The following is a 16324-nucleotide window of genomic DNA, read 5'->3' as shown; positions in this document are numbered from 1 at the left end:
CCTACTCTGCTCTTGGCCATATTTTCCGTCTTGCCTATGCTACATTCAGAATTGAGCTCAGTTCTACGTCAAGGTTCTTTCCCTCATTGCAATAGCCCTAAATACAATCTGTTTTTACTGCTTTAACTACTTTCTTTGACAGGGTTATTATTTTTTTGTTGTAAAGAATTAGAACTCTCAAATACTACTACTCAGCAAGGTATCGTTTTGTTGAGGTTTTCCGTGTCCTTTTATAACTATTTCATTTTTTATTCTCAACACTGCACTGGGAGGCAGCCAAGGCAGGCATTTTTACCCCCTTTCTTCCAGGTTACAAAATTGAGGTGCAAAGAGGCCAGAATAAACAAAAATAAGCGTTGGAGCTAAGGTCTCCTAACTTCAAACACTGGACTCCTTCCACCAGGACAGAGATATATCTGTAGGAGTTGTGAATCAGAATGTCATCAACTGTCATTTCAGAAGACAAAATAATTCTAATATGTCTGGCAGCTGAATCAAACTCTGTGTCCAGAAATAAATTAAATAATATGGATGTAGAAATATAGAGGAAAATCACAAAAATATGGAATTTGAAATGTCTACCAAGAGGGAAAAGAACAAGTCCAGGCTGGTTTCTAGGTTTATAGTCAGAAACTTTTACATTTGCAACCTGAAAACTGTGTGGCTCTGAATGAAGGACAAAATACCCAGATAACTGTGAGAATTTTAATATAAAGTGCTGCCTCATTGCTTACCATATGGTAGGAACCCATACCAATTCTTCACTTTGCTTTATCTAGAAAGACATGGTCTTTGCCTTAATTTGTCAACTGCAAAACTTAGGTTTTAGCATCTGCTTATTTTGCAATGATTTAAGAAATGTTATTTAAACAAAAATGACAATGGAGAAATTTGAAAGCATATGTAATCAAATTCCAGTATACACATTATGTCATATAAATACTAATGATTATGATTGAGATGATAAAAGGAAAGAGATACCAATGTATTTGGGCATGTCAAATATGTGAATTAAATGATTTCTAAGTTTTATTCTGCTCTGAAATTAGAAGATATTATTATGGATGGGAGAAAAGGAAAAACTTACTTTATTTCCACCCTCCTCCTCTTTCAAGAATATTATCTAAGATTCCAAAATAGTGTTTGGACCACATTTATATGCAGTGATGATAAAGGGGGAAATATTTCTTTAAAAAAATAATGTTCCTAGGTAAAACATCTCTTGTACTCTCTTCCATTTCAAGGAGTGAAGTGGGTGGGAAATTGCCTCTTCTGGGAGGGTCAACTTTCTTGCCTTCTCACTCTACCTCTTGCTTACTCAGGGCTAAATCGTTAGCCCTCTGGCCCTGGGACTATCCCTAGCTAACTCTTTCTTTTCTTTTTTTCTTTCTTTTTTTTTTTTTTTTTGCATAATTTGTTGACAGAATATATATTCCTGGGCACGCAAATTACATGAACTGGTGATAAGATTTGAGAAACTCCCTTCTTCCCCCTGAAGCTTAAATTTAAATCCTGTTTCCAGCCAAATTACCAGAGAGCTTTTTATATCAACGAGAACAAGAGCAAAGCTAATTAATAAGGTGGATTCCTGTTTGCCATTTTCCATTTTCCTTTGTGCTTAACTACCTCAGTGACATGAAGTATGTGTGTGTGTTTGTTGCATGTGGATGTGTATGTGGACATTACTCAGCCCCCTGGTCATAATATTACCTTAATATTAAAATTTTGTAATCTTTTGTAACTACTTGATTTTATTCTCAGAAAGGCACAATGGAAACGAAACAGAGAACCAGGCAGGATTGGAAAGGTAGAAAGGCCAGTTGAGGAAATACTAAAATATGGATTACTCTATACAATTTGGAAATCTCATGCTAATATTTAGTAATTGCACTTATGAAAAAAGAATGTAGGGAATTTAAAAAATATTCTAGCAAATAAATTTATAAGATCTAGGCTGTAAAGCTTATTTAAACGAAGGAGTTCACATAGCATTTTTTTTTCAAATGGAAACTAGTTAATATTATCAATCTTGTTATAAATGGAAGCGTGTGTCAGTGTGTTTTAATTGTGTGTGTGTTCATGTGTGTGGTGTGTGTGTGTTTTCTGTTGAGAGTGCTAACAAAGTAGATACAGGACCAATGTCTTCTTTATTTCCATAAATAAAGTTTTACTGGAACACAACCATGTCTGTTCATTTACATATTGTCTATGGCTATTGAGCTATAACAGTAGAGTTGAGTAGTTGTGACAGAGACCATAAGGCCTGTAACAACTAAAATATTATCCGGCCCTCTTGAGAAACAGGTTGCCAACCCCTGCTATAGAGTCCAAGCATGGTCCCTGGATTAGTGGCATGAGCATGACCTTGGAATTCGTCAGAAACGCAGATTTTCTGGCCCATCCTAGACCTACCAAATAAGAGATTTGTTTTTTATACTAATAAATAAAAGCACAGGAGAGCACAAGACTGTGGCTAGCAAAGCTCTGTGCTGAGTCAGCCTTGAATGAAACATATCATGAAGTAAAAACTATAATGATGGAATCAGATCTGACAAGACAGAGGCCAAACATATTCAAAATTAAGAGAAAGAGTATTAAAAATAGGGTTTATACCTCCACTGTCATTAACAATGATTCCAACCCTAAGTGTATATTGCGTCTTGAGATACAATATAACCATAATAGCACATATATATATATATATATATATATATATATATATATATATATATATTTAACCTTTATTTTAGGGTCAGCAGTATGTGTGAAAGTTTGTTACCCAGGTGAACTGATGTTATAGGAATTTGTTGTATGGATTCTTTCATCACCCAAATATTAAGCCTAGCAACCAGTAGTTACCTTTTCTGCTCCTCTCCCTCCTCCCACCCTCCACCCTTAAGTAGACTCCAGTGTCTGTTTTTCCCTACTTTGTGTTCATAACTTCTCATCATTTAGCTCCACTTATAAGTGAGAACACGGTGTATTTGGTTTCTGTTCCTGTATTAGTTTGCTAAGGATAATGGCCTCCAGTTCCATCCATGTTCCCACAAAAGACATGATCTTGTTCTTTTTATATGGCTGCATAGTATTCCATAGTGTATATGTACCATATTTTCTTTATCCAATCTGTCATTGATGGGCATTTAGGTTGATTCCATGTCTTTGCTTTTGTGAATAGTGCTGCAATAAACATTCACATGTGTGTGTCTTTATGGTGGAATGATTTATATTCTTCTGGCTATATACCCAGTAATAGGATTGCTGGGTTGAATGGTATTTCTGTCTTTAGGTCTTTGAGGAATCACCATACTTCTTTCCACAATGGTTGAACTAATTTACACCATCACCAACAGTGATCCCTTTAATCTGCAACCTCACCAGCATCTGTTTTCTTTTTTTACTTTTTAATAACAGCCATTCTAATAGGTGTAAAATGATATCTCATTGGGGTTTTGCTTTGCATTTCTGTAACCATCAGTGATATTGAGCTTTTTTTCATATGCTTGTTGGCTGCATAAACATCTTCTTTTGAAAAGTGTCTGTTCATGTCTTTGCCCACTTTTTAATGGGTTTTTTTCTCTTGTAAATTTGTTTAAGTTCCCTATAGATGCTGGATATTAGACCTTTGTCAGATGCATAGCTTGCAAATATTTTCTCCCATTCTCTAGGCTGTCTCTTTACTCTGTTGATAGTTTCGTTTGCTGTGCAGAAGCTCTTTAGTTTAATTAGATCCCATTTGTTAATTTTTGCTTTCATTGTGATTGCATTTGGTGTCTTTGTCATAAAATCTTTGCCTGCTACTATGTCCAGAATGGTATTGCCTAGGTTGTCTTCCAGGGTTTGTATAGTTTTGGGTTTTACATCTAAGTCTTTAATCCATCTCGAGTTGATTTTTTTGTATATGGTGTAAGGAAGGGATCCAGCTTCAATCTGCTGTATATGGCTAGCCAGTTATCCCAGCACCATTTATGGAATAGGGAGTCTTTTCTCCATTGCTTGTTTTTGTCAGGTTTGTTGAAGGTCAGATGGTCATAGGTATGTGGCCTTATTTCTGGGCTCTCTATTCTGTTCCATTGGTCTGTGTGACTGTTTTTGTACCAGTAACATGCTGTTTTGATTACTTCAATCCTGCAGTATAATTTGAAGTTGGGCAATGTGATGCTTCCATCTTTGTTCTTTTTGTTTAGAATTGCCTTGGCTATTTGGGCTCTTTTTTGGTTCCATATGAATTTCAAATAAATTCTTCTACTGCTATGAAGAATGTCATTGGTAGTTTGATAGGAATAGCATTGAATCTGTAAATTGCTTTGGGTAGTATGGCCATTTTAATGATATTGATTCTTCCTATCCATGAGCATGAGATGTTTTCTTCCATTTGTTTGTGTCTTCTCTGATTTCTTTGAGCAGTGTTTTGTAATTCTCATCGTAGAGATTTTTCACTTCCCTGGTTAGCTGTATTACTAGGTATTTTATTGTCTTTGTGGCAATTGTGAATGAGATTGCTTTCCCGATTTGACTCTTGGTGTGGCTGTTGGTGGTGTATAGGAGTGCTTGTGATTTCTGAACATTGGTTTTGTATCCTGAAACTTGCTGAAGTTATTTATCAGCTAAAGGAGTTTTTGGGCCTAGACTATGGGGTTCTCTAGATATAGAATCATGTCATCTGAAAACAGGGATAGTTTTACTGCCTCTCTACCTATTTGGATGCTCTTTATTTCTTTGTCTTGCTTGATTGCTCTGGCTAGGACTTCCAATACTATGTTGAATAAGAATGATGAGAGAGGGCATCCTTGTGTTGTGCCAGTTTTCAAGCGGAATGTTTCAGCTTTTGCCCATTCAGTATAAAGTTAGCTGTGGGTTTGTCATAGATGGCTCGTATTACTTTGAGGTATGTTCCTTCCATGCCTAGTTTCTTGAGTGTTTTTAACATGAAGGGTGTTGAATTTTGTTGATAGCTTTTTCCACCAATTTCTAACTCTGAAGAAATGTTTGTTAATGGCTTAAATACTCATGGATAACCAAGAACCCAAGCTGTGACAATGGCAGAGTATCTAAAATAAAAGCCTCTAACAATTGTATATATTTAACAATCAACATAAAGAGCACCAGGTAAGTTACAACCAGAAGTTCAAGTCCTTCCATTTATGTTTGAGGCGACCTCAAGTGTTAAAAGCAACAAACAATGTCACTGCCACACTAACAATAAGAAAAAAATGGACTGTCTACAGTATTATCATTTTTCACGAGACAATCAGAGAGCTGTCACAAGGCAACCAAGTAAAACCTATTGCAAAGAGAACAGGCTTCTTTAAGGAGAGGCAGGACACAAACTGTCTTACCTTGGGGGGGTGGCACAGAGGAGACAGATGGTAGCCATATTTGTATAGAAGAAGAAATCAGCTAATACTTTAACTGAGGAACTCCTTTCTCTGCCTATAGATGTCACCCATAGTGGCTGACACTAGGACTAGGCCACGTCACAGAATCTCCATGTGCATACACCAACATTCAAAATTCCACAAAGTATATTTTATGCTATTAAACACTATAAGTGCCATAGTAGGAAGGTTGTCAAATGCAATAGATCCCAGAAAGACATTGTTAAAATCTAATCTTTATCATTTTCTCTTCTTTTAAAAATCTGTTGGAAATTCCACCATGAATTATTTCTAAATCTGTCATCTTGCCTACCTGGGGTTGCCTGAATATATAAAAAAACTGGGGTGGGGGTGGATGATGGAATTTAGCAAGGAAAGGCAGCTACTTCATTTGCTTCTCAGGCTCAGAAAGCATGTGCTCTACACTGAAAATTCAATGAATCATCATGGTATACTATTGTTAATTTCCATTTAGCTTTTAGCAGTTGATTTCCTGATAATAGGAACATCTACATATAAACAAGGAAGGCCACTGCCAAAAATTTGATATTTAACATTTATCAAATCGATGCCTCTCTAAGTAACTTCAGCTATTGACTCTATTAGTCCTGCCTTCATATCAATAATGACAAAAGCGCTTGAAAGGTTAAAGTTGTTTTCTTTTCACTTCAGGTCATACTAAACTGAAGATCTCATGGCTTCATCGATGACACTATCACCACTGTTACCCAGGCCAGCAAAACCAAATACCCTTTAAAATGTGAAATCTGGCATTTATCATAAAATGATGATCAAAGAACATTCTGAGAACCAAGTATGATAAATTTTACACACACAATTTGAGCATCAGCTTTGCTACCTAGCTTAACACCCTGGTTTACCACTTTCTAGTGGAGACCCTTGGGCACGTTATCTGAATTTTCCAAGACTCCTCCATTCTCTTTTCTGCAATGGGTGATGTAATAATATTTAAATCATAGGATTGTTGTGAAGATTGAAAAAGCTAAAGCATTTTAGCATTCAGGCTGGCCCTTGAATAGGCTTTTCGTGACCATGTAAGGAAAGGGGGGCTGGTATTAATATTCTCTCTCATCTCCAGTTTACACATGCAGAAAGCACCTCAGAATAGTTAAATTATTTATTTCAGGAGACACTAGGAAATAACGAGCTCAGGCTTAAAATATCAGTCTGATGCTTTCTATATTTAATTATTTTTCTTTATATTAAATGTCTTCATTTAAGACCATAATTTGGTCTATATATGTTATCAAAGACATAAATGACTTCGGTTAAATCTTTGGTTAAATCCAAGACCAACAGCAATAAACCCATGTAAATGGGAAGATACCAAATTCAAGTAATTTTTAAAAATGTTCTATACACTCAGGGATTATAAGAAAACTAAAAATAATCCAAGATAAACCTCAATTTTGAATCCAATATACGTTCATCAGATATACTAAGAAAATTGGTTCAATTAATGGCAGTTTATCAAAACAATTCTATTTCATTTTCTTTAATATCTTATATGCAATAATTAATCTAAATTACAATTACAGAACTGAATACACTTGAAAAGTGATTACCACAGATAAGGCCATTCTAATATTTAATTATCAAACTTATAAAAGAAATGGCTGTAGGCCAATTAAAGCAACTACTTTTTCACAGTAGGAAAAACGAACCCTGAATATCAAAACACTTACTGCAGCTTGCCGATGAGTATTGGACAATATTCCATGAATCTTCACTTTGTCTTTTTCCATTTGGTCTATGTTCACCCACAAGTCCCGGCTGGCAGAATCAGATGGACCATATATTCGAGATATATAGTAATTGTGGTCTGTATCCTCCTGCAATAATAGATAATAATGTATATCAAGAACAATTCTTTTAAAAAAATCCTATTGAACTCAAGAGTATTAATAGTCTTTAAAAGTGCCAACTGATTGAACTAAACTCTAAGAGAAGTGAATTTGGATTAAATAAACCGATGTGCCCACACACATGAACTGTAAGAAAAAATGTTAAATAAATAGCTCTATGATTTGAATAATAAAATTTAGAATGTGAATTTTGTCTAGTTCATTTATTATCTAAGTGCTACTCAGATAAAATAAAATGATTCCTGAAATCCAGTAAAACCATGAATCCCATGTATTTTTTCACAAATCATCAACTGAGATATATATGTAATTGATTACAAAAAGGAAAATAATATTCTATGTAGTATTGTAAATAGATTTTGCCTTGTGACTAAAAGAAAGACTATGATCCAAATGTAAATCTGGAGAATAGTGATTAAATGTTTTTTATATTTAACAATTTCAATATATATTTCCTTCTAAGTTTTGTATTTTACGTGTGTGTGTGTGTGTGTGTGTGTAAAATTAGTAGTCTTCTTTAGAGGAAACTGTTAAATATATAAGACTTAGAAGGAAATACACACTGGGTACAAAGATCTAATCTGTCACCAGAACAAAAAGGTCCTTTTGAACAAAAATGTCTCTTTTGAACTTTTTACTAAAAACTTAAGGTGTAAGTATGATTAGTAATAACAAATTCAAACTTCTTTAAAAATAAGGTTATATCAGGGCCTGCTTTCAGCTAATGGTCCTAGAAATGGAGGCAATATATTTTTTCCTTTGATTTGAGTTACTACATTCTACTTTTATTTGAATTTCATTGTTGGTGTTACCATACTGCCTGTCACAAAGCCTTTATTCGTCATGTTTCCCACTCAGTGAGGAGATATAAATGTTTTAAGAGGCAATTTTGATGAGAAATGCCCAGAAAAATTACATGATTCTTGGCTAATTCTGATTGTAATGTTTTATAACGATGAAATCAATTTGAGGAGTTAGTAGACAAAAAATATTTTAAAACATTCAGGTAAATGTAAGAAAAAAATGTTGAATAAATAGGTCTATGATTTGAATAATAAGGTTTAGGATGTGAATTTTGTCTAATTCATTTATCATCTAAGTGATAATTAAATATAATAAAATTATTCTTGAAATCCAGTCAGAACATGAATCCCATGTATTTTTTAACAAATCATCAATCGAGATATATATGTAACTGATTACAAAAAGGAAAAGAATATTCTACACAGTGTTCTAAATAGATTTTGCCTCGTGACTAAAAGAGAGACTATGATCCAAATGTAAATGTTGAGAATAGTGATTAAATGTTAACAGTAAGTTTTTTTATGTAATAAAGACCCTAGCACAGTGGCTCACACCTGTAATCCCAGCACTTTGGGAAGCCAAGGCGGGCGGATCACCTGAGGTCAGGAGTTTGAGACCGGCCTGGCCAACATGGCGAAATACAGTCTCTACTAAAAATACAAAAATCAGCCGGGTGTGGTGGCGGGTGCTTACAATCCCAGCTACTTGGGAGGCTGAGGTAGGAGAATTGCTTAACTCTGGAGGCAGAGGTTGCAGTGAGCCAAGATTGTACCACCGCACTCCAGCCTGGGAGACAGAGTGAGACTATATTTCAAAACAAAACAAAACGCCCTAGGTATATCTGCAATTAAACTCTGGGTATGGAACACAAATTACATGTATACCTTGGTGAAAGAAAAGAAAGGTCTGCAGAGAAAGAAGAACAAAGAGGATGTAAAGAAAGAAGAAGGAAGATCATGCAGCCCCCAAAAGCTCTGAAACTTCAATGGGTTTCCAGCCCTCCCTCTGTTCCAGAACCTCATAATGACACTGATAGTTTGGGTTGTCTGAGGGTAAAACACACTGTGGATGTGTCTCTGGTATGTATTCAACTCATCTGTGTGTATTGGGCTTCACCACCAGAAGATCTGGAGGTGGGAACCTTCCTTGACATTGGGCACAAGCCATTTTGCTCATGTTATTACACTGGTCACAGTGGTCGGTGGCATGCATGAGCAGATAACCTAAGAAGGAGAAATTACTGAGACATTCAGGAATTTAGGTAGAGAAGAGATCATTTCCCTTGTTCTGATTGCCGAGATGTGTGGCTGTGAGACCTGGAACCACTGGCTCCATTTTGCTATTATGAGGAAATTCTGTCTGAAGATGAGGCAAACACATAGCTAAAGAAAGAATTGCAGGCTGGACGCGGTGGCTCATGCCTGTAATCCCAACACTTTGGGAGGCCGAGGTGGGTGGATCACCTGAGGTCAGGAGTTCGAGAACAGCCTAGCCAAATGGTGAAACCCTGCTCTGCTATAAATACAAAAAATAGCCAGGCGTGGTGGCAGATGCCTGTAATCCCAGCTACTCAGAGGCTGAGGCAGGAGAACGGCTTGAACCTGGGAGGCAGGGTTTGCAGTGAGCCGAGATCGTCCTGTTACACTCCACCCTGGGCAACAGAGCAAGACGCTATCAAAGAAAGAAAGAAAGAAAGAAAGAAAAGAAAGAAAGAAAGAAAGAAAGAAAGAAAGAAAGAAAGAAAGAAAGAAAGAAAGAAAGAAAGGAAAGAAAGAGAGAAAGAGAGAGAGAGGGAGGGAGGGAGGAAGGAAGGAAGGAAGGAAGGAAGGAAGGAAGCAAGGAAGGAAGGAAGGAAGGCAGGGGAAAAAGCCAGATCCCTGAGCAAGTCTATCTAGATGTGACCTACTACTGGACTTGTTCACTTCCATGAAACCTTGAGTCTTTTTCTATTGTTAAATCACCTTGAATTAGGTGATGGTCAACCAAAAGAATCATAACTGAAAAAACAGGTCTTTTTACTTGCAACTAAACTTAAGCAAATTTGAACAAGGCCACCTAGAATTCATTTCATTGAATATCTTCTTCAAAGCCACCCCTTCATACCATTCACAGAAAATTTTTAAAAATTAAAAATTAAATTATGTAAAATAATAATTCATTTAATTTTTCAGTGAATAGTATAAAAGGTGGTTTGGAAGAAAATATTCAATGTGTTTAAATCAAAATTTATTTTTTTCCCCTATTGACAGTATTATTACAAAGATTTCAGGAACATCGAAGTTAAAGATGTAATCTTAAGTGAATTACATAACAGATTCTATGATGCTGCAAAATCTCCCTATAAATCGGGAATATTACTAAATAGATATTTTCTTTAAAATGTCAAAATTTCAGAATTGAGTTCAGAATAATTTTTGAAATCGGCATTTATAAAATAACCTTGGCATTTTCCTTAATCTTTGGATTTCTGTGATTAGTTAAGAAAGAGTCTTGAAGTTATCATAAAGAACATCATTGCACTTAAATAATGAATTACCTACAAAAATATACACGATTTAGTTTAATTACGAAGTCTACCACTGACATACTATGTGAAAATACACCTTCAGTTTTTCTTAAATCAGACCTGCCAAAAACAATATCACATCTTTGAAATACTAGAGCTTGGTATTTGACTTCTATAGCCCACGCTCGCCAAGTTGTCATGGCAACTTTTATTCAAAAAGGAAGACAATTTATTGTTTACTTAGGAATGCAGAGACACACATTATTAAATTCCAGAGGGGTGTTTGGTTCAGATATTCAGAAAAACCATAAAATAGATTTCTCAAACATGTGACATTTTAGCACTAGTAAATTATTCAAAACACGTCTTATCCTTTCTCAGGAGTAATGGCACTTAAAGAGTTGTCAAAAGCCACTTTGAGTACAAAGATTTTCATTTTCTGTTCAAAAGTAAACCATTTCTAACACCATAGAAAATAAAACAAAACACTACTGTGATATGCCTAGTTGCCAATTCATTTAGGAAACCAACTGTTAGAGAAAGTAGGTGGCACAGTGTGTGGTATTAAATCGTATAAATCCATGTTTCTCGAAAATGCATGGAAATGTGCAGCTGTGGACAAACAGCGGACCTACACCAAAAATACGGAGGAAAAGTTATCATAACCACAGCTTAGCCATTCTGCAGCAATCAATCTACATCATTCCTAACCCTAATGCTGCCTTCTTTTCTAGCATGGGTGTTGACTTTACGATGGGTAATGTTTATGAATGCCTCACATTGCCTCATGCAGTAATGATATTTGAACTCCAGCTTCATTTCATTTAGAACTTAAAAAAAGCAAAAAAAAAAAAGATCAAATACATATTGTATGACTATCAGTGTAGTAGTAATTTGATATACATGGATACTTAAAACATAATCAAAATTCTTTATACGATTATTTAATATTTACTCAATTGGCCACCTCTTGAAGATCATTCCTTAATTAATAAAGGAAGATTATAATTTGGTTCTTGCCAAGTCTTAACAAATATATTGCATCCTTATAAGAGTGATTTCACAAGGGCTACACAGTTCATTTAAAGGTAAATCTATTTTAAAATACTACTTGTGAATATTATACTCCTCAGGAATACAGTTAATAAACGAGTTCCCTGTGCTCTAAGAAAAAAACATGCTGATATAAGAAACCAAAAGGACATGATGAAATAACTACAGGAGAGAAAGATTGAACTGGTAGTAGTCAGGTAAAGAATTACAGATGAACCCACTACAAGCCAGAATAAGCATGACTAAATTACCAGTCAGGACACAGGAAATAGCCCGGAGGTACACATAACATGAAATGGAAAAGAACAATGAAATAAATGTCTGGGATGAATCGTATGGATTGAATGCTGGTGTTGCCAAAATTCGTAAGTGGAAGACCCAATGCCCAGTGTGCCTGTATTTGGAAATAGAGTCTTTAGGAAGGTAATTAAGGTTAAATAATGTCATAAGAGTGGGGTCCTTATTCAATAGGATTAGTGTCCTTGTAAGAAGAGATATGAGATTCATTTTCTCTCCTTCCCTCTCTTTTTAACTCTCTTTATCTCTCATGTGAGGATACAGAAGGAGGCTGTCTATAAGCCAGAAAGGGAGCCCTCACTAAGAACCCAAACAGCTAGCACCTTGATTTGAGACCTTTAGCTGCCAGAACTGTGAGAAAAAAATATTTCTCCTCTTTAAGCCACCTAGCCTATCATATTTTGTTAAGGCATCTCAAGCTGACAAGACAAAAGTCATCACATAAATTGCAGGGGAAAAAAAAGGAGATCAGGTGCATATGTAGTTGTTGTAGAAAAAAATTAAAGATATATTAGAAAAATGTTTTTCTGAGATTAAGACTTGAATTTGAACATCATGCCTCAAGAAAATCTGCCATAGCATTTTGAGTACTGCAAAATTTCATAATGAGGTTTTCAATAGATTAAACAAGGAAGTCTTATAGGCATCTAGAAAGATAAACTGAGTTATCTATATGGAGGAAAAAAATTCAATAAGCTGGTACCTGGTACCTCTCCATAATATCTGATAATAACAATGTTTATACAATCTCAGAGAATAAAGTTCTGACTGAAGAATTTTTTTGTTCAGTCAAGTTGTAATTTAAATATATATGCAACAAACATATTTCTAACACATACAAATATACAGAGAATATGCCACCACCAAGAACTTCTTAAAAATGTAATGCCTAACTATACACTGAATCAACCAATGGGTGAATGAATGTACCTATAATAAAAATTCCGTAACTATTAGCTGTATTCAGCATGTGGTTATCTATGGGAAGAGAGAAACTATAGCAAATCTTCTGATGGTGATCACTGTCTCCATGAAAATTATGTAAAGGGAAAAAGGACAATTTCATTATTATGGTTATTAATCAGAATGCTATTACTATCAACCGTGAAAATATAAAAATAACTACCTAATGTTTCATAGCAGGCAACTGACAGATAGATCTGAAAGTAAAAAATATAGTTTTAAAAACAGTAAACTCAAATTTTAATGTTTTAGGTAACCTTTTAAGGTAAAAGTCTGAAACTAGTGGCCTTCAGGTTGTATACCTGGCACTGAAAGCCCATTATTTTCCTCAAACATAGTATCGTCAGCTGAAGAATCATGAGGTTCATAAGTTTGGAAAGAAAGCTTTATTTCTGCTTTCCAAATTCTAATAAACTTGGGAAAGGTGAGGGAGGGGATAGGATCTTTATCTCACATTGCATTTCATGTAGTCCACTCACAAACCAGCTGAGAGCTACCAGCCGTTCTGCAAGGCAGCTCCTCCAAGCTATAGTTTGGCCACCCTGCAATGGGAAGGGTATCCTCCAGCAAAAGTCGAGAGCAAGACGGGGATTTATGTTAATTAGGGTAGCTGAGTATACATATTCAATAAGCTACAGGAGGAGTCATGAGTATTTATGAAAGGAGAAACATGTACAAGTGCAATCAAGCTTTGTGCCTCTTCAAGGGTCACATGTACAAAAAAATGGTGTTAGCATGATCCAAGGGTGGAGTTTTGGGCCTTCCAACATCAAAAGGTAAAGCCAAGGACACGAAAACTCTCACTGGGCATCCTCCTTGAGTCAGTAAAAACCTGTCCAGACGTGGCAGTCTAGTTTCAGGAAGGGGTGCATTGGGAAACTGGCGAGTGGTAATGTGGAAACAGCAAAGTGGGAGGGGGAATTCAGTCGCTGCCTCAGATGATTGGCTAAGGGTGATAAAGGAATGAGTCATCTGTTTCTTGTTTTCCAGAGCTGATTTCTGCTTACTCCTTAGAAAGAATTCTGGTTAAAGGTTAATAAGGAAGCGGCGCACTGAGGCATGACTGACCTCCCATCCCACCATGGCCGGGAACTCAGCTGTTAAGGTTTCTCTGAGGTCCTCTTGGCCAAGAACGGTCGATTCAGCAGGTTGCGAGCTTAGAATTTTATTTTTATTCCTCAGCAGTTGTGCTATAATCTCAGTTTTACAAAGTTACATCCATTCAAATATGAATGTGTGTATTTCTACTCACTTATTTCTCTCTCCTCTCTGATAATTTGTCTAAAGATATGGGTGGGAGATATTAACCTTATATTGACTGGTTAATTCTAGATGATGGAATTTAGGATTCTCCTCCCTCTCACCTGTATTATTTGAATTTTTTATAATAAACACACTATATGCAAACCACTTTTTTCTTTTTCTCTATGTAAAGCTTTAGAAAATCTGTGAAGATGCTCAAGGGTATTAATTGTTGATTTTTTGAACCAAACCACCAACATATATCAAGAGACACAAGGCCATATGCTATGCACAGTAAATAGTTCTATAGAATTTCTATCATAAGTACTTTGAAAAGTTCTCAAAAAAGAATCCTTTAACATGCTATAGATCAGATATTCGATATGGAGATTCAAGGTCAATAACCTTAAATTGCTCTGCAAAACAACTGATATATACATTTCCATTACCTTTTCTTTCGAATACTAGCTTCAATAACTGCTGTAGAGTGCAATGTTTTTTTTTTACTAATTGCCATAAATAAAATCAGTATTAAGAGAAATGCAGTAAAATATTCATTTCCACTAAATTTTGAATGAGAGATTGGAGTTCAAATCTTTATAAAGTGATTTTTTGTCGTAAGTGTTTTACAGAAACATCACCAAATCTTCTCCTTTTTCCTCTCATTTATATCGACAGTAAACTGGACACACAGCTACATTCTCACTAGTTGTGGGTAGATCAGGAACGAACCAAGGGGAGGAGGAAGATATAATGTGGTTGAAGATATTAAACTTGCAGACAGGCGAAGTGATCTCTAGTTCTTACTGGCTTGGTCCCTAACAAGGTGTCACTTCAGTGAGGTCAATTATCCGGTCAGTTCATTTCAGTGTGGCCTTTCCTGCACATAGATTCCCTCTTTTGCCAGAAGTAAAATCACACAGAAAAAGGTAGGGGTCTTGGACTTAAAGAACTGACCAGTGGAATGAGTAAGGACTCCTAGCTGGGTTGGAGACAGACTTCATTGAAAGCAATGTGAGATAAAGGTCCCACCCCTGAATCTCCATCCTTTTCAATTACCTTAGAAGGTGACCTATAGGGAGTGAGGTGTGGACAGATAATTAAGTCACATTAATTTTTTTAATCAACAAAAAGTGAATGATAGTATTTAGCTTTCTTTCACTGGGTTGCTTAAGAATTATATTAAACGAACATTATTTAAACACATTTGAAAAGCCTAAGAACAGAATATAAAGTACTCAGCATCCTTAAATCAAGCCCAGACAATTTCAGCATGATAAGAACAATTACATATTAGCTTTGAATAGACTTCAGTACCCATCATCAAATACTACATTAATACCTTCTTCAGATACTAAGAACAATTAGATGGAATACAATTCAATTTACTGTTAGAGTGTCAGAAGAATTAAAATCAATCCATCTCTCTCCTGTTGGTTATATCAGACTATTGCACCAGCTCTCATTATGCACATCTTTTCCATGTTGTTACAGTTGTTTACCCATATCTTCATCATCTCCCCAAGAATTTTCACCTACTTGATCTATTTGCAGCATAGTCTATCCCTCTAGCAATATCTTATCTATGACTTTTCTAGGTATGATTTATCTTATTCTTTTTTTTAATTGTTTTTATTTGTTTGAGACAGTCTTGCTCTGTCGCCCAGGCTGGAATGCAGTGGTGTGATCTTGGCCCACTGCAACCTCCACCTCCTGGGTTCAAGCGATTCTCCTGCCTCAGCCTCCCGAGTAGCTGAGACTACAGGCAAGTGCCACCACTTCTGGCTAATTTTTTTTTGTATTTTTAGTAGAGATGCGGTTTCACCATGTTAGCCTCAATCTCCTGACCTCGTGATCCGCCCGCCTCAGCCTCTCAACATGCTGGGATTACAGGCATGTCCTTCAGAAGAGTTTACTTAAGTGGCCCTCCTAAAAACGTTAGATTAGTAGAGTGGGGTGTGTATATGTGTGTGAATTTACTGTAAGGTCGGAATACTGTACAACACATTAAAGATACGATTCCAGCGGTATTTCCATTATAAAACAGTTTCCATTTTCCCAGTAACAATCTCTCTCATAGATGAGATCGTCCTCTCTGCTATGCCAAGTTGGGTGAGCTATATGACCATGAAAGCACAATACCCTTGTGATCTTTCAAATTCATCACAAAATTAACACAGCTCAGTTAAGTGCTT

At 35.9% G+C, this 16324-nt stretch overlaps 1 protein-coding gene across 2 annotated transcripts in view; it reads right to left on the bottom strand.

The window, feature by feature from the left end:
- Positions 1–16324, bottom strand: part of PLXDC2 (plexin domain containing 2) — a 469249-nt gene that overhangs the window by 237459 nt on the left and 215466 nt on the right. The window contains exon 4 of one of the 2 annotated variants that reach the window (XM_055296706.2): positions 7085–7231. The exons of the other annotated variant lie outside the window; for it this stretch is intronic. Coding sequence (XP_055152681.2) covers positions 7085–7231 — 147 coding nt within the window. The remainder of the gene's footprint in view (positions 1–7084; positions 7232–16324) is intronic. 2 annotated transcript variants of the gene reach the window in all.

Source organism: Symphalangus syndactylus, chromosome 10 (assembly GCF_028878055.3).
Source record: "Symphalangus syndactylus isolate Jambi chromosome 10, NHGRI_mSymSyn1-v2.1_pri, whole genome shotgun sequence".
Lineage (NCBI taxonomy): Eukaryota > Metazoa > Chordata > Mammalia > Primates > Hylobatidae > Symphalangus > Symphalangus syndactylus.
The sequence above is the reverse complement of the archived record's forward strand: the minus strand, read 5'-3'. Positions and strand labels throughout refer to the sequence as shown.